Source organism: Anomaloglossus baeobatrachus, chromosome 11 (genome assembly GCF_048569485.1).
Source record: "Anomaloglossus baeobatrachus isolate aAnoBae1 chromosome 11, aAnoBae1.hap1, whole genome shotgun sequence".
Lineage (NCBI taxonomy): Eukaryota > Metazoa > Chordata > Amphibia > Anura > Aromobatidae > Anomaloglossus > Anomaloglossus baeobatrachus.
Genome location: NC_134363.1, coordinates 128,104,066 through 128,129,170, shown reverse-complemented (window position 1 = coordinate 128,129,170; position 25,105 = coordinate 128,104,066). Strand labels below are relative to the sequence as shown.

At 42.0% G+C, this 25,105-nt stretch overlaps 1 protein-coding gene across 7 annotated transcripts in view; it reads left to right on the top strand.

The window, feature by feature from the left end:
- Nucleotides 1-25,105, top strand: part of CAMTA1 (calmodulin binding transcription activator 1) — a 2,097,701-nt gene that overhangs the window by 2,045,925 nt on the left and 26,671 nt on the right. For 6 of the 7 annotated variants that reach the window (XM_075328219.1, XM_075328220.1, XM_075328218.1 and 3 more), the window contains 3 exons: nucleotides 2,665-2,858; nucleotides 5,218-5,292; nucleotides 11,935-11,965. In XM_075328219.1, the coding sequence (XP_075184334.1) occupies nucleotides 2,665-2,858; nucleotides 5,218-5,292; nucleotides 11,935-11,965 (300 nt within the window). The remainder of the gene's footprint in view (nucleotides 1-2,664; nucleotides 2,859-5,217; nucleotides 5,293-11,934; nucleotides 11,966-25,105) is intronic. The other variant, XM_075328222.1, reaches the window with a different exon arrangement.

The following is a 25,105-nucleotide window of genomic DNA, read 5'->3' as shown; positions in this document are numbered from 1 at the left end:
ATTGCTAGATTTGTCTTTGAAAGAGATACACGAGAATATGAATAATTTGGTTGCTGAAATCCTGCTGTCAGATTCCCTTTAAACACTTGTTAATGATATACCGACAGAATAGGGATCAGAAGCCTGAACAGTTCCTAAATTTCATCGCCTCGTTCAGCTCTTCATTCACAGACCCATGTTTATCTAGATATTTCCTTCCGACGTGTTTGAAGAATTATTTTTACAGCTGACCTTTGGCTCAAATAGATCTCGATGACTGCCCATTTTCCACTGATAAATATGCAATATTGTTAGTGAGTGTGCGAAGTGTGCAGTGTGACAGATGGGTTAGTGCCGAGAACCGCTGCTATGCTATGAACATCAAACACTTGATGGCCCTGACACATAGAATCGCTGGTAATAGTCTATTTATGTTTGTATTAATCTTCATTACCGGGCGTTAATTGGCCCGCGTAACTAAATGAAGAACTAATTTCCCTCTCAAGCCCTAACTATCCAAGGTTATTGCAGCAAATATGAGTTCTGCAACATATTAAGGCAACTTTATGAGACTCTTATCATTTGGTGCAACATATTCGCCCTTCCAAATTACAAAAATGTGACTCATCTTCTTCTGTCAAGTTGTTAAAATTGCAATTAGCCGTTTCTTAGTCCTATGTGTCATCACAACATCTGTCACAACCGCTTTCCTGGAGTCAAGAATGGCAAATCCGCCTGGTTCATCATTACTACAAGACAGGGGGAATGTGTTGCTACATAATATGGCAGTATTAGTATGTTTGAGTGCTCTGTGATGAACCTATACCTGCAGTAATATTTTTTATTAGTCACCCATCCTTTCCTTAAAAGAAATAGTCACTAATTTACAGTCTTATTTAGACCTTGTGCACGCAGTGCTTTTTTGCTGCGTTTTTTTTGGTGCAGTTTGTGATCCAAATCTGCATGTCTATCCTTACGCCAGCAAAGTCAATGAGAATTCTGAAGTGCTGTGCGCTCGTTAGGCCAGCTTCACATCAGCGGTATTCTGCAGCAATTCCGGATCCGTCACAAATGCGGTACTGTTCAATACAGTTAAAGGGGTTGTCCGACATAACAAAAATGTTTGAGTTTAAGCTAATCTGTGCTGTATTGTCATATAAAACGCCCCTACATTGTTATTTTTTGTTTTCTAACTTTTGTTCCTCTTGAATTCACCCTTTATTCTCTGCAACTTCTTGTTTACATTCAGCTCCAGCAAACTGACCACTTCCTGTGCAAAACCTCACAGTCACAGCTGGCACCGCCCGGCCTCAGTGTCCAGCCCCTCCCCAGTGTCCAGCCCCACTCCAGTGTCCAGCCCCACTCCAGTGTCCAGCCCCACCCCAGTGTCCAGCTCCACCCTCTGCCCACCCCCTGCACACACATTCCCTGTCAGTATATTCTGCCCCAGCACCTGACCTGTTATCACTACAGCATTGCAAATAACAGCCTCACATCGGGCTCTGCACCCCACACCACATCAGGCTCTGCACCGCATACACACACACATACACACACACATCAGGCTCTGCACCGCATACACACACACATACACACACACATCGGGCTGTGCACCGCATACATACACACACACATACACACACACATCGGGCTGTGCACCGACTCCCCCCCCCCATAGGGAGTACATACTCACCCTTCCTTGGTCCCCGCCGCTCCTGCACGTTCGCGCGCTGTCTGTGCTCTGGACATAGCAGCACAGTAGTGACGTCACCGCTGTGCTGAAGAGAGCACAGACAGCATGCAGTGATGAGAAGCAGCGCAACGCTCCTTCTCATCAGCGCTTTCAAATATACCGGCATCTGTGATCTGTGATGCCGGTATATTTGAATGTGTGATCCTGAGCAGGGGCCCGGTTCTGGCGCTGACACCGCTGCAGCTGCCGCCAGGCCCCTCTCCCAGGTCACGGGTCCCACAGCAGTACAGGGGGAGGTTGTGGGCAGAGTACGGGGTGCGGGGGAATGTGTGGGAGGGTGCAGGGAAGGGGGGCGGGGCTCATCGCACTGAAGCCGCCCAGCAGGGAGGCGACATGCTGTTTCCACATTTGCATGTCAACATGGCCCTGCCCATGTTGAGATGAAATGACCGGAAGCAGCAAAATCGCGGCAGGAGCGGTCACATGACCGCTCTGAGCCGGGGGAGAGGGGCTGACAGCAGGGCAGGTAAGTGGTCTCTATCTACTTACCTGCCCCAATGTAGCCAAATAGGGAAATAATAAAAAAAAGCAAATTAAGCCGGATAACCCCTTTAAATGAAATCGCGGCAAGATAAGATCGCATGTTTACCTTATCTTGCCGCGATTCCATTTAACCATATTAAACTGTACCACATTTGTGACGGATCTGGCATTGCGGCAGCATACCGCTGATGTGCGCGCAGCCTTACTTCTTTTTTCCATTGTTGGCTCGTTTTGTGGCCTTTCCAGCCATTGATTTCACAAAAAAAAACTCATGGCACAAAAACGCACCAAAAAATGCACCAAAGGCACCCAAAAATGCATACACATTTTTTGGTGCGTTTTTCTGCCACAAGGTGCAGATTTTGGCGCTGAAACTTTCTGCACCAAAAGCTCAGCATGTGCACATACCCTAACAGTATATACCGTACCCTTCTTTTCTTTCTGTACAGTATGCACTTTATAAAAAGATGACCCAAGCTGCAATCCTCATCCAGAGCAAATTCAGAAGCTATTACGAGCAGAAGAAGTTCCAGCAGAGCCGGCGCGCCGCGGTGCTCATCCAGCAGTACTACAGGAGCTACAAAGAGTGCGGGCGAGTGCGACAAAAGCGTCGGACAACTTCACTTGTGCAACAGAAACTCAGGTGAGTGATATCTGTCACATATATATATATATATATATATATATATATATATATATATATATATATACATGCATACAGTATATATATATATATATATATATATACATATATATATATATCAGAGCGGAGTTGAGTTTCCCATCGAACTGTCTCTTTCTAGCTACATCTTAATGCCATGCCCAAGCATTTTTTAATGACTTTTTACATCAAAAAGGACGTACCATCAGAGAAAGACTTATTGTTTAAATCAGGTTTTTGTGTTAAATGTTTTGGGTTTTTTTTTTATCTTGCCATCGTGTTTTTTTACCAACTCGCAATCTATACTAGAAAAATGTGAAATCTTGAAATTTTATGTCCCTGATTTATCAAAACCAGCACTTTTCACTCCGGACTTCATAAGGGGGTGGGGTGGAGTGCAGTGACTGGAGTAAGTTTTGTAGCATAAGAAATGCCACTGCTCGTGATGAATATGATGAGTGGGGTTTGCCACGCCTCATCAAATCCCAACTTCGCAGGTACAAAATGGCATGAAAACGCCAAAATTCGCAGAGCTTTGTGCACAGCTTAACTTTGCACAAAAATTTTGCAGCTTCTTTTTTACTGTAAAATCTCTGATGAAGCGAGGCCATCATACCTGTTCTGCTTTACATGAGACTTTTCAGCAAACTGATTATCATCACAGGCAGGATTACAGGTAACACCTCTATACACAGTAGATAACATAGGATATGTCATTTACAATAGACAATGTCACAGCTCACCTCCTTCCCTCCATTCACAATCATATTTGCACACGCTCATTATATGCTTCTGTACAAAATGATGAGTCTGAGCGAGTCTATTGCTGTTAATGTTCATCAGTCTACAATAGCTTGAGTGACTAGCATGAAAATTGAAAGGTTTTTAATTTTATTTTAATAAAGATCTTGATATAAGAGAATTTTTTAAAAAATGCATTCAATATAAGCAGGAATGGAAGAGCATGAAAAAAGCATAGTGTAACAATATCCCCCATACATCAGGAGTTCCTCCACCCCTGATTAGCACTATAGACAGACATTTATGAGTTACAGTGGCGGCTGCCTATGCCCATAGATCCCAATCAAATTTAATGGCGCTGACAATTTCATTTTTTTGTGTTTTCGTTTTTTCTAACCCTCCAAGAGCCATAACTTTTTTATTTTGCTGTCCACATAGACATGAGAGGGCTTGTTTTTTTGCCCACTCCATATACCCGCTTCCAACTTGCGCCGTATATGTACCGTAGATGTTATGAAGGGGATAAAGGAATTATGAAAGAGAGCCAGCTACTACAACACTCATAGATTTCAATGGAAACGCTTACATGGGTGCAGGGTCTCCTTTTCTGTAGATTTACTAATTGAGAGAGAACAGTACACACATTCTCCAGATATGTGGGAGCCCCTGGTATTGGAATCTGAATCTCTTAGACATTTGCGACATATTCTTTTGATTTTTCACAAACCTCTCAAAAGTTAATACCCCTTTAAGTTGAAATACAACCCTTCCAAGTTGTTCATTATGAAAAATGTGGCCCCTGGATCAAAAAAGTTTGTGCACCTCTATCCTAGCTGATTGTCCCAATTCTGGTTTTGGCTTACAAATACTGAGGTAACAAACTCACCAAATACTCAACGTGTGCACATGGCCTACATGTTTAGGAGACCCAGGTCCCACGAAGGCAACGTGCACACATTGAGTATTTGGTGAGTTTTTACCTCAGTATTTGTAACCCCAAACCAGGAGAGGGTTAAAAATACAGAAGTGGTGCCCGTGTTTCTATTATACTTTTCCTCAGATTGTTCCACTCCTGATTTTGTCTTACAAATACTGAGGTAAAAACTTAATAAATACTCAACGTGTGTACGTGGTCTTAGTAGGACCCAGTGCTCCTAACTGTTTAGGCTATGTGCACACATTCAGTGTTTGGTGAGTTTTTTACCTCAGTATTTGTAGCCCAAACCAGGAGTGGGGAAAAATAAAGAAGTGGTGCCATGTTTCTATTACACTTTTTCCTCTGATTGTTCCACTCCTGGTTTTGGCTACAAATACTGAGGTAAAAAACTCACCAAATACTCAACATGTGCTCGTGACCTTAAAAGAATGCTTTAGGCTAAGCTGATACGCTTTGTTATACCCAGTGAGGGGCCTTAAGGTGTGGTGCATTACACCATGATATATATAGTATTAAACAATAAAGACAATTTGTTGACTACATATGACCGCGATGAGGCTTTTGGGATTGAGGTGGATCAAGAGACCATTGGCAATAATGAATTAATGGACACAATTATTTTTATACACATGACCTTTAATCGGCCATTTTGCCTCTTTACAGAAGCAGTCTCCTGACAAAAAAACAAGACCAAGCTGCTCGGAAGATTATGAGGTTTTTACGTCGCTGCCGTCACAGGTATGATATTTCCGCAGTCCCATAATGTAGAAGTTCATAATTAAGACCATTATTTTACACCTCCAGCAGGACCTGTATACGGCGGCAGACACTTTGTTGGCTGAGTCTTTAATTATTAGCGTCCCGCTGTGAGAACATAATATGAGATGTAGTTGTACATAGATCAGCAGTATAAATATAAAGAGCTGCTTTTATCATAAAGTCACCATTTGTGGCTGACGTAGATGGGGCTAGTGTTCACATTTCAACTATCTGAGGGGCCATAGGTAATGGCCCAGGGAGCCTTGTGGGCATTTACGCTATATTAGTATTGCCTGGAAATGGAGGCAGGACGACGCATGTCAGACCTACACCCAAATAGTGGCTCGGTAGAACAAAGGACCCGGTTCTTCCCTCTTCACCAGGAGCATGACCTCTGCTCTGTTTCCATCAATCCTATTGACTACTCCATTCATCTCCTCTATTGTAAGTGGGGGTCCCCTGTTCTCACCATTTGTTGGGGTTCCACTAGTGCATTACACACTGATCAAACATCCCGCGATCCCAACATATTGTTACCCCTCTATAAATCACTTATAAATCATATTTTAAAAAGGACATTCAGAAGTTAAAGTCAGTTCAAAGGTCGGGTAACTAGACTACTACAAGGAATGGAGACCTCCACCCATATGAAAAGAGGTTGAAAAAGTTAGATATGTTTAGCTTAGAAAAAAGACGTCTCAGAGGAGATCTCATTTATATGTATAAATACATGTGTGGTCAATATAAAGGACTGGCACATGACTTATTTCTTCCAAAGACAATACTAAGGACCAGGGGGTACTCACTGCGAGTGGAAGAAAAGCGATTCCGGCAGCTAAATAGGAAAGGGTTCTTTACAGTTAGAGCAGTCAGACTGTGGAATGCCCTACCGCAAGAGGTAATAATAGCAAATACTATAACAGTTTTTAAAAAGGGCTGGATGATTTCCTCAGTACACAACATAGTTGGTTATAAATGACTTAATGACAAAATGTAGCATTGGTGGAGGAAGGTTGAACTAGATGGAGCTAGGTCTTTTTTCAACCCATGTAACTATGTAACCGTATCATCTGTCCAGTGGATAGGTAATACATATTTTGGGATTAAATGACCCTTAATCGAAAGAAGATGCACATATTTTCCACATTCTTTAAAAATAAATCTTAAAAGGGTTGTCCATTTTGGGGGATTTTTTTTCTTATTTAAAGTGAATCTGTCACCAGGTTGTTGCTACCTCATCTGAGAGCAGCATGATGTAGGCAAAGAGATCCTGAATCCAACAATGTATCATTTAGATTACTGGCTGCAGCCGTTCTGACACAATCAGAATTTTTAGGTTTAGCCATGTAGCAGAGCTGAGAGAGCTGCTCCCACCCACACCAGGCTCTCTGTAAGATTGTACATTCACAGTGAGATGTGAATCGGAGGAGGGGTCATGTGCGTGACATTGTAGTCCAAGTAATGATAAGGGTCCTGCTGCTTAAACAAACATAGCAAATAAACAAGACATAGGACTGTGACAAAACAGGCATGCCTGAGCTTTCTGTGTTAACCCTTGCAGCATGCTGGCTTTAGCTTACATAGCAAAAACCTGCTGACAGATTCCCTTTTAATATATGTATTTGCATTTGGGTTTCATTAAAAATGTTGCACTGTTTGCCTTCTACAGCCTTTGTGTTGCACTGTCTATTTCTGGCTACAGAATGAGTTATTTTAGAATCTATCAGTGAGCTCATTCTCATAGTCCAGAATATGTAGCTCTTTCATGGGTTTTTTTAGCTCCACTCAGCTAATTTATCATCACAGACTACATAAGAGTTTTTTATTGTGCAGGGCAATAAAGCCAAGCGATGCAAATTTTGTAATGAAACCAATTTGCAAAAAGAATATATATTTTTTTTATTTATTTTTTTTTTAAGCCTCAAACATATTCATTTAAGAAAAAGAAAAAAAATGTCCTTAGGGATGGACAACACCTTTAAGTCATCTTCCTCTATAGAGCCATAGCATATTCCCTAAATGTCCGATAGATGCAGGTCTCAACTCTTGTACCCAAACCTATCAAAAGAGGGCAAGTCAGGGACTGATGTTTATTTATTTTTTCTTCTAGTAGTAGGAAACTCTTTTCTAACTTCATTTATTAATGATGGTGGATAGGTAAATCCACGCTTGGTTAATGAATCCTGCAGAAAACCGCCCCAGACTCATCATCCATCTCTATCCAAGTAAACTAGCTGTAAATATGAGCAACTGCCCGTAAGACAAGTTAATTCTGGATATTTTTCATGAAGCCGGCTACAGTCCCGAAAACGATTTCAATGATGTGAGACAGAAAGAATGATACCGGGAAGTGTTGTGGGGGAGGGGAGTGCACTGCAAATAATTGGAATGATAGGTGGATATTTCAGCCAAATGCCCGGAGGATGGAGGGACTGTCATCATGGTAATGACCATGTCGGAAAAGGAATAGACAAAAGACAAAGCAGATTTATGGCCACATAAAGGAGTGGCACATCTTGAATATAAAGGGGGCGCCTGCACTTAATGACGACATTCAGTAATCCAAATAAAATGACTTTTTGTCAGTGGTACAAAAAAATGTGAACATTTCTCCTACACACTCTAAATAGATTACATATAGAAAAAGCTAATCTGCTGCATAATGAAGATTGCTTTGGTTATTTACACCCAATATAGTCCAGTCACGTGTTAGGGTACCTTCACACTTTAGCGATGCAGCAGCGATCCGACCAGTGATCTGACCTGGTCAGGATCGCTGCTGCATCGCTACATGGTCGCTGGTGAGCTGTCAAACAGGCAGATCTCACCAGCGACCAGTGACCAGCCCCCAGCCAGAAGCGACGTGCAAGCGACGCTGCGCTTGCACGGAGCCGGCGTCTGGAAGCTGTGGACACTGGTAACTAAGGTAAACATCGGGTATGGTTACCCGATGTTTACCTTAGTTACCAGCTCACACCGCTTAACTTAGCGTGTGCAGGGAGCAGGAGCCGGCACTGGCAGCGTGAGAGCTGCTGAGGCTGGTAACGAAGGTAAATATCGGGTAACCACCTTGATTACCCGATGTTTTCCTTGGTTACAGCTTACCGCAGGCTGTCAGATGCCGGCTCCTGCTCCCTGCACATTCAGGATTGTTGCTCTCTCGCTGTCACACACAGCGATGTGTGCTTATCAGCGGGAGAGCAACAATAAAAAAACAAACCAGGGCTGTGTGTAACGAGCAGCGATCTCACAGCAGGGGCCAGATCGCTGCTCAGTGTCACACACAGGGAGATCGCTAATGAGGTCACAAAAACCGTGACTCAGCAGCAATCTCAGTAGCGATCTCGCTGTGTGTGAAGTACCCCTTAGTCTATGTTCACATTACCGACTTTTTCCATCAGTCACAATCCATTTTGTGACTGATGCGATGGATCGTGGTAAAACTGATGCGACGGATCCTGTGAAATAACGGATCCGTTGAACTAATTGTTTTTTTACCTGGCAAAGGGTGTTTGCCATTGAAAACCTATTTGAACCTCGGGTGGGGGGGGGGGGGGAGAGAGATAAAGAGAGAGAGGAATTTACACATCTGAGCATGCTTGGTTGCTAAAAGATGTATCCGTCAACAGAATCTGTCATTTGACGGATTCCGACACCCATAGGCTTCCATTATAACACACGGCGGATGCCGACAGATCCGTCGCTGTCCGTTTTTTCACCACACACAAAAAACATTCTGCGTTGTTTCCGCCCAACAGTCAGTCCCTCCACGACTGATCAGTCACGTGACGGATGCAACGCAAGGCCATCAGTCGCAATCCATCGTTAAGTCTATGGGGAAAAACTGAATCCTGCAAATTATTTTGCAGGATTCAGTTTTTCTCAAAGTGACTGATTGTGACTGCTGGAAAAAGACGGAAGTGTGAAAGCAGCCTTAGGAAACTAACTAAATAATTATAGGAGCTCAGCTCAGTTAGGTGGAGTTAACAACAATCCAGTTGACTCAATCTAGGGACAATCAGCAGAAGAGTGAGTGCAGCTCTGGAGTATAGTACAGGATGTAACTCAGGATCAGAATAGGATAAGTAATGTATGTACATAGTGACTGCACCAGCAGAATAGTGAGTGCAGCTCTGGAGTATAGTACAGGATGTAACTCAGGATCAGAATAGGATAAGTAATGTATGTACATAGTGACTGCACCAGCAGAATAGTGAATGCAGCTCTGGAGTATAATGCAGCTCAGGATCAGTACAGGATAAGTAATGTAATGTTTGTACACAGTGACTGCACCAGCAGAATAGTGAGTGCAGCTCTGGATAGAACACAGGATGTAACTCAGGATCAGTATAGGATAAGTAATGTATGTACACAGTGACCCCAGAAGCAGAATAGTGAGTGCAGCTCTGAAGTGTAATGCAGATTTATCCCAGGATCAGTAAATGATAAGTAATGTAATGTATGTACACAGTACTTTCATCAGCAGATTAGAGAGTGCAGCTCTGGAGTATAATACAAGATGTAACTAAGTACAAGATAAGTGATATATTAAATTACATTGTTTTCATTAAATTATATGGACAGCAGGTGCACCGTGCAACAGAAATCTTGCACTGACATTTTTACCTGTTTATGAAAGCTTGTTCTTTGGGTGAAGTTGGAATAAAAGAATCTACGGGGTTGATGTGAGTTTTTGTTGTTTGTACTCTAAATAGAAGAAACATCTCCTGGCCATTTATCTTAAAAAGTTGAATCTTACAAGAATCTGTACACAGTATATTGGGGATGAATGTAACACTTTGATACTGGTGTCATACTACAGAGGAGCTATTATTCAATAAGGAAATGTATTTATTTAGCCTAAAAAGGCATATATAGTTTATCTAATTAAATTAGCGAATATGCTCAGTTTGGAGAATGTCTTTTTCAGATATTTTTGTGACTCAGGATTTTTAGTCAGTTGCAGTACCCTCTTTCACCACTGACAACACTAATAGTTTTCATAGACACAAATAGAACAGCGCCTCCACATTTTATTCTAGGATTAAATATTCCCAGAAAATGGACTCCCCAGGAAGTGTTTTGTTTTCTACTTAGAGGGGTTGTCCACTACTAGGACAATCCCTTCTGATTCTACATGTTTTCCCCAGGTAAAATAAAGACTATACTCACCTACCATACCGTTACCCTTCCAGCGGAGTGCAGGGTCATAGTGTCGGGGCTTACATGTGGTTGTGACGACTTGTGAGCTCCACATCCAATTAGTGTCAGCTTCTGTCTCCCCATCTTTTGACTAAACAAGTTAATCAACAGGAAGTGAGTGTTGAAGCTGCGCTCACTTCCTGTTGATTGTTCGTTTGGTCCGAAGGCGGGGAGACAGAAATCGGCACTGATTTGACGCAGGGCTCACATAACGTCACAACCTCACATGAGCCCTGACACTGCTGGAAGGTTGCCAGTACGAGAGGTGAGTATAGTCTTCATTTTACTTGGGGGAAACATGTGGAATCAGTAGGGGCTGTCCAAGTAGTGTGCAACCCCTTTAATATTCCACATGTTTTATGAAACAATATACTATTTGTATGTTATAAGAATCTGAAGATTTTTCTGACTATATAAGTTAGTTTCACTGTTTATTATCATCACATCTTATGAGGGTCTTCAAAGGATGCAAGAGTTTTGGGGATCCAAAAGCAAGTAGCTAACTTGTTGGCCATAAGGGCCATGAGTCCTCTTATGGTCAATCATCTAAATCTGATCATAGAGAAGCTACCACAGAGCAGACACCAATATTACTCAGCAACAGGAGCCCCCTACTGGCCACTATGTGCCAACACTTTACACTGGGGTTACCAGCTGACAGTAGGGGTTGCCTCCTAAGCTTCTTACCAGGTTGCCGATATGACCACTATTCCTCAGAGGTTATATTACCGGAGCATAGCTGCGTTATAATTTACAGAATAAAATCCATTATAATTTGATACCACTCAAAAGGTATTATCTGATCTTACTGTTACATTGTCAGTCGTTCTTTCAATTTAACTTGATTAACGCTTTATATGATGTTGGGACTTATCTGGGGTAAAATGAAGACTCAATATTACTGAACATTGTGTAAATTGTAACTTTCCAAAATTTTAAGGACAACACTTTTTCCCAAACTTGATTTTTAACTTCTCTCGTGTGATAAACCATCCATACTTGATAAATAAAATACTCTTAAATAGATCTTAGTTCTAATGGTGGTGGTAACAATGACATCACTGGAGCCTCGATAATTAAGAGGTTCAGAAATGTGATGTCACTCCTTCTTTGTGGATCCATTGAGGTAACTATCCATTTGGCTAACATTGTGGGTAGGTAATTGGATGAAAGATATTGTATTATGCTCCGTCATCACTAATAATTGCAATGTTTCTTGTAATAAGTTGACGAAACTTGGGGAACAACTATCTACTATGTCCTTCACTACTGTATGATGTTATTTGTGATCTTCAGGAATTGGGAAATGACTGATAACAGATGAATAAAATGTCTGTCCAAGATCTATCTATATATAAGTTCTCTTTCAGTTATGCGCCTTTTGCTAATAGCTGTCTGCTATTGTTTTGCTATCTAAAGCCCTCTGGTGGACCATAGACTGTTCAAAAGGGTGAGTTTAGTCTTTGCAAGTCAAGATTCTCTCTTGCGTTCCTAACCCGTTGCTTTGTGCTTGCTTGCATGGGGCCGCAGCCAAGAGCTGTCTGCAAGATACACATCCATTCAATACAGAAACAATAGAATTCATTCTATTGCATTTTCTGATCCAGAACCTTTTTCCAGTAGCACATGGGTATGCCAACAGTAGACTTGCATGACTTCGTCCATGAGACCTTATAGAACCATCACTAGGCATGCTTAGAAAGTGGTGGCAGGAACCAGCAGAAGGTGCCTGTTTCTGCCTTTCCAGAACACTTGGGTTTGCACTTTTCTCTCAACCATTGATGAAACATTTTGCTTGTTTACCTAAGTACAACATACTGTAGACTGATGAGAGTACTCATAATTAAGCAAGACTTGTGGGATATGCAATTAAAGGGATATTCTACTTTCTACAAGTTATATTTTAATGTGGTGTTATGTTTAAGCATGTCTTTTGCTTGACCTTCATTGTAGTCCTCAAAGTTCTAGTAGTCAAGAGTTGGGACCATATCAAAGCTGATTAGGTTCATAAATAATTCATAATACCTAATTATGTGATAATAGGTTAACCCTTGTCTGTTACCATAAAAAAAAAAAATCACTAGTGTTACCAATCTGCATGGGGTCATGTTGATCCCATGGTACCAGACAAGGATGAAAGAGTCTTTAGCACCAGTCTGGGGTCGCAATTTTTTTACAAAAAGATTAAGCAGCCCGTGACTGGTAAATTTTCTATATAACTCCTATTAACAAAAGAGGCCTAAATTATCCCTAATGTCTCACTAAAGGACTCGACTTTCTAGCAAAGACCAGAATTTCAAAGTTGTGGGATCCCTGCAGACGTCTTACTGTGAAGATGGAGATGTCGCGAGATCTTGCTCTCTGCACTAACCCAGGGTTGCCAGATATTTTACCAAGTCATTACCAAACAATTACATTATTAGAACAGTTATTAAAGTTTGTGGCAGCACTGGATTAGTGCAGAGAGCAAGATCTCTCGACATTTTACTATTTCACATCGAGGATAGCCATAAATTAGTCTGAGGTCCTGCCCTGCATGCCGAGATGCCACATCCTATATGAAGATAGGTGCTTCGGTCTGATAGAGCGCTATTAAAGTGGCTGCCAGTTGTTTAGAGGAATTTACTTTAATATGAGCTCCTGGAATTTTAGACTCGACTTTTCATAGACATTAGTGACCCTTGTGACCTCTTTTATTAATAGGTGTTACTTGGAAAAATCACTAGTTTGAGGCTACCCAAACTTTTCCTAAAAAAAAAGGGCAACCCCAGAGTAATATATACTCTTTAGATGGATTTGAACTCCATTCATAACTAAATCAGTAGGTTTATTGGATTATGGGAAAACCTGAGAAGTTCTAGGTGTGGTTCCCACTCTTTGGTTAGTATCTACTCAGTGAAGGACAACTGGCGAGAAACTCAAGAGTAGAGATTGGAATACCCCTTTAAAAAGCACCAGCCACCTTTAAACAGTGGAGACAACCTTTTTGAGGGCTGAGTTGATGTTCACGAGCTGGAAGCTTTGAAGCCCATTAACATGGTTGGATTTTACTTGATAGGATTGGAGTGCAGTATGTGGACATCCTCTGAACAGTCCAATCTCAAATTCATCAATGCAGTCTCATCAAGACCTCACACTTTTGATTTACTACATGGTTAGTACTTGGGGCTCTCACGTTATCTGCCATCACTGCAAGGGACTTGCAACATTACCACATCTTTAGCTTATTTAGATCAATATGGGTTATTTCCAACAGCATGCCCATAGATGATCCAGTAAGTCTTGATGCGATTGCTATGGTCAATTGAATTGTCTAAGGTGGCAATTGTCATGGCATGTGTAGTCACCTGGAACCTCACAGACCTTATCATTATTAAGTCAGACCTTATGCATAAGGTGTAGGTTCCTACATTAACATTGGCTCATTCCTCTAAATGGCTGCCTCCACTTTGGATATATAAAAGGTGCTTTTCAACTTTTTTGTCAAAATACTCAATGCATTGGGTTTTTTTTTTTGCTAGAGTATATTGGCAAGTTTCATCTCTGGTTGCATGCCTGTTATATTTTCTTTTCTTTTTTCTTTACTCCATGGTTTCTTTAAAACAAATAAAATGTTGGGTTGCATTAAAGGTTTTTAATTTAGAAATGAAAATAGTACCATAAAAAATCGTACGTTCTAAGAAAACAAATTGAAAGACATTTTTGCATTCATAGAAATTAAGATACTTAATCCGATGCAGCAGCAGAATCTTCTGTTCCAATATTATCCTATAGTGCAAAACATGTATTGTCTCTTTCCGCCACCGAAAAAATGTAGCGATATCCGGTGTCCTTATAGGTCTGATCCACATACAGCATACAACTTCCATGGCCGTCTATATGATCTATGTACAGACTGGACTCCTAGAGGTGTGCTAGCAAGCTCAAGATATTTACAACTATAGGTGTAGGATAAGAAAATGGTGCGGTAGTACTGACACTGCACTAGAGAAATCCTTCATATGTTTCATATCATTCTGCTGCATTTTAAGATCTGTACCACTAAACCTTTTGTGAACCTGGCCCACATTGTCTATACTCTCTAGATGTCTACACATTTCCTGCGTTATGAAAACTGGGTAACAATAAATGACTTTATCAGCAGTGACATCTAGAGTATAGGTTTAGTACTACACTGCTGATAATTGAAACGGAGGAACAATTTGCTAATAATAAAGCACTGGTCCACATTGACTTAAATAAAGCAAGGATAATACAAATACAAAAATGCAGTTGTGGATGTATTCAGGAATATGGAATTAGTAATTAGTAGATGAAAATGTTTGCAAAAATTAACACTCCTGAATATTGAATTAATTTGTTAGGCCTCCTTCACACATCCATGTCTCTAGTATGTGTGACATCTGTTTTCACATGTTTCAGAGACACGGGCTCATGTAGACTCACTAAAATCAATGGGTTTGGTCACACATCCCTATTTTTACATGGACCGCGTGTCCTTGTGCAGCACACGTATGTTCGTGTGCGCCACACGGCGACATATCCATTTTATGCCAGCAGCACGGATATGACACGGACCGCACACTGATGTGATCCGTGTGACATTAGTGTGACAAGCACTGGAGAAAACACAGGTGACATAAAAATAAAGAATTTTTATACTTACCTGTCTCTGCCTCTGCTGTCGCTTCCGGGTCCCGCTCATTAAAGGGAACCTGTTAGGTCCAATATGCACCCAGAACCACAAGCAGTTTTAGGTCATATTTCTAATCCCTGCCAAATGGTCTCTGAATATACTGGTAGAGATAAAGAGATCTTTAGAAAGAGTATTTCTAAAGATCTTTTACCGTATACTAATGAGCGAGGGGACCAGCAGCGCTGGAGAAGGTGAATACAGAAATTCTTTTTATTTCACAGGCACATATGTTTTCTCCGGTACATGTCACATGGATAACATCCTTGTGGTCCGTGTGCGGTCCGTGTGACAACCGTGATGCCGGAGAAAAACGGACATGTCTACGTGTGGAGCACATGGGCACACGTATGCTCCACACTGACACACGGACTATGGCAAAACACGGACATGAGAGCAGACCCTTTGATTTTAATGGGTCTATGTGTGCCCATGTCTCCGGCATGTGAGGAAATAGACCAAACACGTACCGGAGACATGGACGTGTGAAGGGGGCCTTAAAAAAACTGACATGAGAATGAGGCCTTATGGTTAGTGGAAGGTCAAAGAATATAGAGCAGGAAACAGGGATTCTCTTTGGTGTTTGTTTTTAATCCCTGTGTCATGCCCCCTTGGATTAAAGGGAACCTGTCACCACTTTTTTGGCGTATAAGCTGCTGCCACCACTACCGAGCCCTTATATACAGCATTCTAACATGCTGTATATAAGAGCCCAGGCCACTGTGAGAACATAAAAAACACTTTATAATACTTACCTAACAGTTGCGTGGTTGGCCTTATGGGCGTCTCCCTTCTCCGGTGCCGGCACCTCCTCTTTTGGCCATCTTCGTCCTCTTTCTGAAGCCTGTGTGCATGACGCGTCTACGTCATACACACTCGCCGGTCCTGCAGGCGCACTACAATACTTTGATCTGCTCCGCTCAGGGCAGATCAAAGTGCGCCTGCTCAGGACCTGAATGCCGGCGAGTGTGTATGACATCGGACGTGTCATGCACCACAGCTTCAGAAGATGGAGGACGAAGATGGCCGAAAGAGGAGGCGCCGGCACCGGACAATGGAAACGCCCATTTGGCCATCTTCGTCCTCTTTCTGAAGCCTGTGTGCATGACGCGTCTACGTCATACACACTCGCCGGTCCTGCAGGCGCACTACACTACTTTGATCTGCTCCGCTCAGGGCAGATCAAAGTGCGCCTGCTCAGGACCTGAATGCCGGCGAGTGTGTATGACATCGGACGTGTCATGCACCACGGCTTCAGAAGATGGAGGACGAAGATGGCCGAAAGAGGAGGCGCCGGCACCGGACAATGGAAACGCCCATCTGGCCAACCGCGCGACTGTTAGGTAAGTATTGTAAAGTGTTTTTTATGTTATACCCGCGGCCTGGGCTCTTATATACAGTATGTTAGAATGCTGTATATAAGAGCCCGGTGGAGGTGGCCGCAGCTTATAGGGCAAAAAAGTGGTGACAGGTTCCCTTTAACATATTGGGGCTGAAATACTAAAAAATCTAATATTAAACAAAAGGTTTTAGACAGTGCAAACAGACACTAGACAATGCACCAAATTAAACAAAGTGGCTTGTGCTTGATAAATTTGGTGCATCTTTAGCCTGTGTAGTCTAATGCTATATTTTGGTGTAATTTTGGAGCATAGGATCCCATATTAGGTTACCTCTTACCTTTCAAAATGCTACTTTCTGATATTCTACAAGTCATAAAAAATGTTAAAAACATAAGAAACATGGTGCAAGGTATGCAAGACAGTTATCTCAGTAAATTAGCCCTGTTGTTTTTCTTGTAGTGTTTCCTTAGAGTTTAAGTGTTTTCTATTGTATGTGTGCATAAATGGAAAGACAATGTCCTAAATATTTGTCAAACTATATTATTACCTCTGTTATTTAAACAAGTCATGAGTCTTGAAATCTGGGCAGAGTTGTTTTAAACAAAGTTTATGAATAAAAAAAAATAGAAAATTGGTAAATCTAAAATTTAAAGAATAGCAGAATATATACATATATATATATATATATATATATATATATATATATATATATATTGATAATATATAATATAAATATTATATATATATTTATAATATATTGGTATAATATGTATTACCAATTTTACAAAATAAAAATATTTACAAAATAAAAATAAATAAATAAAAAAATATATTGAAAACAAAAGAGAATATTTTTTTACCACTTTTTCACTTTCCTATGTGCTGCCATTCTTGGCATTCCAGGACTTATCTTGGGGCAAAAATAAAATTCTGAAGTTGAGGGGATGGGCGCAAGGTGACTGCCTGTGTCACACTCAAATTAAAAGTGCATGTAAAAAAAAACAACTTAAAACAGCTTTGCAAACATCTCAATGGGTTCGATACATGTAATAGTTTATGTAATTTGTTTACTTCTGTGTTTGGTTCTGAGGTTTCAAGCTGTAATTTTTATGCTGTTTTTCACACTAGTTGTGGATCAGAGTAGAAAACGTCACATTTTTGTCATCATGGGACATATTTATTTAACTGTACTGGATATTTACATAGGATAGTAACAAAAAAATTGTAGAGGTTTTAGGTATTTAGGGTACAAATATATATTTTCACAGGGAGTAAAGCCTCTCCCAGCTGCCACCAGCATAGGATGAACCATATTTAATTCAAAATGATTAACTGTCTAGCTACGAAAAAATAAAGATATAAAGATCGTATACAATACCCCTAGTATTCAAGGGAACCTGGAACACTCCTAAAACGCTATTAGCCTGTAAGATATAGGGTTAATCTGTAGGTTAATAATGTTCTAAAGCTGCCAGACCGCTGCACTTGATAGCCTGGCTACTGGGAGGAAATTAACTTTATCCCTCCCAGCAGCCTCCGACTTTCAGTCATAGTTGTGCAGCTTGAGTCTCCACTCAGTACATAGTGAGCAGCAGCTGAAGCCACATCCCGATACTGACTGACAGCCGCCTCTGTACTGATGCATTTTTGGGCTGGCTGTCATTCAGTGTCAGGGCTTTCAATAAATACTAAGTGGTGATTGAAGCCGCACTACTATAACTGAAAGTCTGAGACTTCCAAGTGGAATAAACTTAATTTCCTCCAGGTAGCTGGGTTTTCAATGCAGTGGCCACACAGCTTTAAAACGCTATAACCTGCAGATTAACCCCATATCTGCAGGTTAATAGTTTTTGGGGACGTGACAGGTTTCTTTTAAGAAATCATTGAAAAACAAGAGAACCAAGGGGATTTTTTTTAAAGTGCATACAGCAATAGGTAAATACAATAATTTAAATACATGATATAAACATCAGGTGAACATGTGGAGTCCCTAAGAACAACACCGATTGTACAGCATGACCAGTCTGAACACGGTTTAATTATTTGTCACATCTGGTCATATTGTTAGCACAGCACAGGGGGGTTAGTAACCCCAGCATGTCAGACATAATCTTATGTTGATCAGAAATTTAGTAAGGCTATATTACTATACAAGGTGCATAAACAACATCCCTCAGAGATATATTGAAGTCTCAATCACTCGGTTACCTTGTAACCATAGATCAATGTAATCAAGAGGAAAAACCTGTAAGTCACCAAGTGATTAGTATTATAACTCACCCATGTCAGGCTGGACATCCGGTGTAACGTGCCCCGACGCGCACGTTTCGTGTTTCTTCCTTGGGGGGCCGAGATATGAAATCAATCATGTATACCCACTGCAAATCAAATGCTACATAATGAAGTTAAGAAACCTATTTATAAAGCATTAGATTCAAATGTATAAAGAAATAAATATCTCAGATCATTTAATGACATAAATATTCAAAAAGACCCCCCAAAAATACAATTTAAAAATTCTAAAAAATCCATATTTTTCCATAAAAATTTCCATAATTTCCTTAGGATAAATTTAATAAGATTAATGTCTGATCAGCCAGGGTCCGACACCCAGCACTCCGCTGATCAGTTGTTCTTGGTGCCGGTGACGGCAGCTGGAAATGCTCAGTTCCGGAGCTGCTCTGTTAACTGATAGTGGCCACGGCCAGGTAATGCACATGCACCTCTCATTAAAATCAAAAGGAGGCGGATGCGCAGGACCTGGCAGCCGCCACTATCAGAAGATGGGACAGCTCTGGAGCTGAGCATCTCCGGCAGCCTGCTGCCACCGCCAGGACCGGCAACAGCTGATCGGTGGGGGTGCCGGATTCCAGCGAATCAGAAATTAAGGATAGCTAATCAATGTTAAAGTAGTGGGTAACCTTTTTAAGTCCTTTCTGATTGTCTTGTCCTTGTTATGTTAAAATTAGTGGGATCGATCAAACACATTTGCTGGGTTTATTTACAATAAAGGAACTGTCCTGGCAAATTGAGTACTTTTGCCAACTATCATGTAGCACGACTTGTAACCCTGGGGGGCATGGAGATCCACATTTTGAAGTCCACAAAAAATATGTAATCTAGCTCAGTTGGAGGACTCCAGGACCTCCAACATCATATTCTTGGGGGAAGAGGGGGCTCAGGTAGGGAATTTTAAAAAATAATGCTTTCAGCAGTTTTTCCATTGTACTAGTCTTCAAAAAATAATTTGTGATTTTGTTCAAAGCCTGTTTCTTAAAATTTATTCTAAGAGCAAGAGTCATACATACTCAGCTATGAAAGCTCTGCTAATTGGAAGAATTAATTATAGTGATTTCAGTGGTAATATACAAAATCAAGAGCCCAGATAATTAATGGAAACTGTCTGAAGTAACTGGAGCAGGCACCGAAGGTTATCTTTTTGTTTTGATATAAATGAATTATAACTGTGTCTCAGTGGACATGGGGTTAACGGATAATTGTATTTGAGCTTCAGAATAATTTTAAGGAAAGAGTTTTAAATATTTATTTTCAGACTCTAAAGTATCTGGTGGTTTTGTGCTCTTTTGTCTGTGTGCCACCATATAGTGCTACCCTATCACACCAGATTATAGAGATACTCTTCCTTAGACGCTCTTACGGTGCATGACTAGCGATGGGCGAACCCACAGATATACAGGCCCAACCAGATGTAAAAAAAAAAAAAGTTCAGGCCCAGAATTAAATCCGGATATCCGGTCTGATGCCAACCCCCATATAAGTCTATGGGGACCCGAATCATGCACTTCAAAATGGTGCTGTAAAGAGATAGGGGGATTAGAGCAGGCACGTTATACTTATCAAGTCTCCCACATGGCAGTAACATTACTTCTGGGGCTGCTTATTACCCTCATGCATATGCACGGTTTCCCCCTCCCTCCGGCAGTCCCAGTGTCTGTAATTGGTTGAAGTCAGACCATGCCGCCACCCTGTGTGACAGTGTGTCTGACTGCTTGGAATCACAGATGCTGCCTGAGTCTCTATTGTGGTGTAAATATTAATAAATAAAAAAATTGGCTTGGTCCTGCCGTATTATGATACCCAGCACAGATAAAGCATACAGTTACAGGCTGCATCCCCCTGCCGTGCACTTTTCTTGGTTGTGTATCAAAATAAGAGGGAACCCATGCAGCTTTTTTTCTAATTATTTAAATACATTTTTTAAAAATTGGCATGCGGTTCCCCCCAATTTTGATACCAAGCTATGAGAAAGCCGACAACAGGGGACTGGTATTCTCAGGCCGGGGGGACCCATGGTTATTGCCCCTTCCAGGATAAAAATAGCAGCTTGCAGCCACCCAGAATTTTCGCATCCATTAGATGCGACAATCTTGGCACTTTAACCGGCTCATCCTATTGCTGTGAGCTGTCACTAATTCCTGATATTATCCTAATTGCCACCGCACCAGGGCAATTGGGCCAACCTGCCTAAAGTGCTGAGATTGTTCATCTAATGGATGTGACAATTTTGGGAGGCTGCAGGCTGTACTTTTAGCCTGGGAGAGCCCAATAACTATGGGTGTTCACAGCCTGAGAATACCAGCCCCCAGCTGTCGGCTTTATTATGGCTGGCTATCCAAATTGGGGGGGGGGGTGCCAAACACATTATTTAAATAATTCTTAAAAAAGCCCCATAGGGTCCCTCTTATTTTGATACACAGCCAAGATAAGCACATGTATGGGGGTTGCAGCCTATAGCCGTATGCTTTATTTGTGCTGGGTTTCATAATATGGGGGGACCTGAAGCCAATTTTTTTATTTATTTATTTTTACATCACAATAGAGACACACAGTGTCTGTGCTTCCAAGCAGCCACATGCGCTGTCACACAGGTCTGCCGGTGAGCAGAGGAAGCAGTGAATATATATCAGGGTAATGAGCAGCCCCAGAAGTAGCGTTACAGCGGCTAGGGAAACTCGATAAGTATAATGTGCCTGCTTTATTTATATTTTCTTCTTTTTCCCTTGTTTTATTTATTTATTTATTTATTTTTTTAAATTACGCTAGTGTCTGGTTTTGGAAATTGATCCGGAGTTACCTGAGAGCTCTGGGTCCTGGATCGGTGCACGGCTAAGAGGTGTCCCATGGGGATCCAGACTTTTACAGTCCGGGTTTGCCAGTCAATATGCATGACACATTTTTATGTCTTATTCATACGTTAAAGTTTCATTAACATCTGCTTTCATGTAGGGGATGATTCAGGAACAGCCAATTAGAATACTGAATAAATTTATAGAGCAGAATGAGACAGAGGCTAATAATTTTATTAGTTGGTTTCATGTTTTTTGGCCAAAATATTGTACTACAACTTTGTCACTGTGAATGAGGACCGCGCAGGGGACCGGAGCACCTAGACTGGCCCTCAGACTAAAGGTGGTGTCACACACAGCGACGACGACAACGACGTCGATTCTACGTCACCATTTTCTGTGACGTAGCAGCGACGTCCCGTCGCTGTGTGTGACATCCAGCAACGACCTGGCCCCTGCTGTGAGGTCGCCAGTCGTTGCTGAATGTCCTGCTTCATTTTTTGCTCGTTGCTCTCCCGCTGTGAAGCACACATCGCTGTGTGTGACAGCGAGAGAGCGACGAACTGAAGCGAGCAGGGAGCAGGAGCTGGCTTCTGGCAGCCTGCGGTAAGTTGTAACGAAGGTAAACATCGGGTAACCAAGGGAAGACCTTTCCTTGGTTACCCGATATTTACCTTCGTTACCAGCGTCCGGCGCTCTCACGCTGCCAGTGCCGTCTCCCTGTTCCCTGCACACGTAGCCGGATTACACATCGGGTTAATTACCCGATGTGTACTCCAGCTACGTGAGCAGGGAGCCGGCACTGGCAGCGTGAGAGCACAGCGGTTAGCGCTGGCTCCCTGCACACGTAGCCGGATTACACATCGGGTAATTAACCCAATGTGTACTCTGGCTAGGAGTGCAGGGAGCCAGCGCTAAGCGGTGTGCTCTCACGTTGCCAGTGCCGGCTCCCTGCACACATAGCTGGAGTACACATCGGGTAATTAACCCGATGTGTAGTCTGGCTAGGAGTGCAGGGAGCCGGCACTGGCAGCGTGAAAGTGGTGGACGCTAGTAACTAAGGTAAATATTGGGTAACCAAGAGAAGTGCTTTCCTTGGTTACCCGATATTTACCTTAGTTACCAAGCGCAGCATCGCTTCCACGCGTCACTGCTGGCTGAGGGCTGGTCACTGGTCGCTGGTGAGATCTGCCTGTTTGACAGCTCACCAGCGACCATGTAACAACGCAGCAGCGATCCTGATAAGGTCAGGTTGCCCGTCGTGATCGCTGCTGTGTCGCTATGTGTGAACCCAGCATTAGGGTTCCTATCTATTTCTTATATTAGATTTACCTCTGAAAGTGAGGATGTCTGAGCTGCCTTCCTGTCCCTGCTCCTGACCAGTCCTGAACTTATATCCCCCTTCCCAACCCGTAATTACCTTTTAAAAATGATTTACTGTAATAAGTACCCAGACCTTTAAAGTTAAAGGGAATCTGTCATCATGTTTTCACTACCACAACTGAGATCAGCATGATGTAGTGGCAGAGTCCCTGATTCCAGAAAGCTGCCAATCAGGGGTGTGGATGGGGTTATACAGAGATCATAAATATAAAGGACTAAACAGCAGAAAGCTGACAATCAGGGTGGATATGAGGTTCTACTGAGTAGGAAGACTACATGGCATGAGACAACTAGTCCTTCAGTGATAATATCTTTCTGATAAAACAGAGATTTTATTGAAACTACAGCAAGCAGCCCACTAAGTGACACATCACTGGAATCAGAGTCTCTGTCTCTACATTATGCTGCTCCCAGATTAGGTGAGAAAAATCTAATGACAATTCCCTTGAAATGTTAGAGTTTTCGCAGCCTACAGCGTCCAAATACTTTTTTATTGATGGCTTATACTCAGGATAGGCCATCAAGAAAAAAGTAGTGGCCAACCTCTTATAATGGAGACAGATTTATACTTAAAAGCAAATCTGTCAGTAAAGCAATGATTCCCAACTATTCTCGACACAATTTCAAGTTCATTCAACAGTACTTACTGAGCTTCTGCGAAGTTTCTGGACTCCTGTCCTTTAGAGAATACTCACATTTTTTAAGCAGATATGTAGATATATGTAGATGTTAATGGGGTGGTTCAGCAGACTTTATCAATATTCAGTTTCATGTACCCCCTATCACCTCCAGCACTGGGATGGATAGCCCATATAGTCTGGGCAAATCTGTCATGTTCTACCTTTAGACATATGCAGAGTTAATCTTGGAGAATTTGTTTTTCTTGTAGCAAATGTGGTTATTAGGCTCTGTGCGCACTAGACCGTTTTACCCGCGGATTTACCCGCGGATTTGCCGCGGAAATTTCTTGAGAAATGTCTGCAATCTTTGTGCAGACATTTCCCAGCAAATTCTATGAAAAAAAAATAGCTGTGCGCACTGTGCGGATTTTTCTCAAGAAATTTCCTTGAGAAGAATTTCTCGAGAAAATTTCTTGAGAAAATGAGCATGTCCATTATTTTCGCAGGTACCCTGCGGATTTCGGCAGTACAGCCTGCAAAATCCGCAGGGAACCACCCGCGGGAAAATCGCGGCAAAATCGCGGCTATTCCGCATGCGGATTTGGTCCGGAAATCTTTCACTCCCAGAAGTTTCTCAAGAAATTTTCTTGAGAAACTTCACATTTCTAGTGCGCACATAGCCTTAATGATTATTACACAGCAAATGTGCTGCTTGAAGACAGGCTCTTACTGCTGACTGCAGCTTCTACTGAGCATGTGCAAGTTGTTGCATCAGCGGCAGGAAGGAGGAGAATAAACAGAGCTCATCAATGAAGTTAGATGAGTGGAGTTAGAGTTTGCAGACTGAATACACTTGGATAAAATCTGACAGTGTAGAGTTTTTTTCATGAAATGCCAAGTATTCATTAAGCATTAAAGAAAATCTGTGAGCAAATTTTGTATTGTAAACTATTGACATGGCTGTAGTGGTGCTATAATACTGATTAAATGTATACCTTTGGTGAAAAAATACACTTTGTGGTGCTTCTTTAATCAACACTTGAAGTTTCCCGCTGATTAGATTTCGGTGCCCAAGGATCCAGACTGTAGACTGGTCATGTCCTCCCTATTTGTGATTCTCTGACCCCTCCGCCTGCCTCTAGTCTGTGATTCCCCGACCCCTCTACCTCTAGTCTGTGATTCCCCGACCCCCCCCTCCTGCCTCTGGTCTCTGATTCCTCAGCCCCTCCGACTGTCTCTAGTCTCTGATTCCCCAGCCCCTTCACCTGCTTCTAGTTTGTGATTCCCCTGCCCCAACACCTGCCTCTGGTCTATGATCTTCAGCCCCTCCGCCTGCCTCTAGTTTTTGATTCCCCAACCCCACCACCTGCCTCTGGTGTGTGATTCCTCAGCCCCTCCGTCTGCCTCTGGTGTGCGATTCCTCAGCCCTTCCCTCTGCCTCTAGTTTGTGATTCCCTGGCCCCA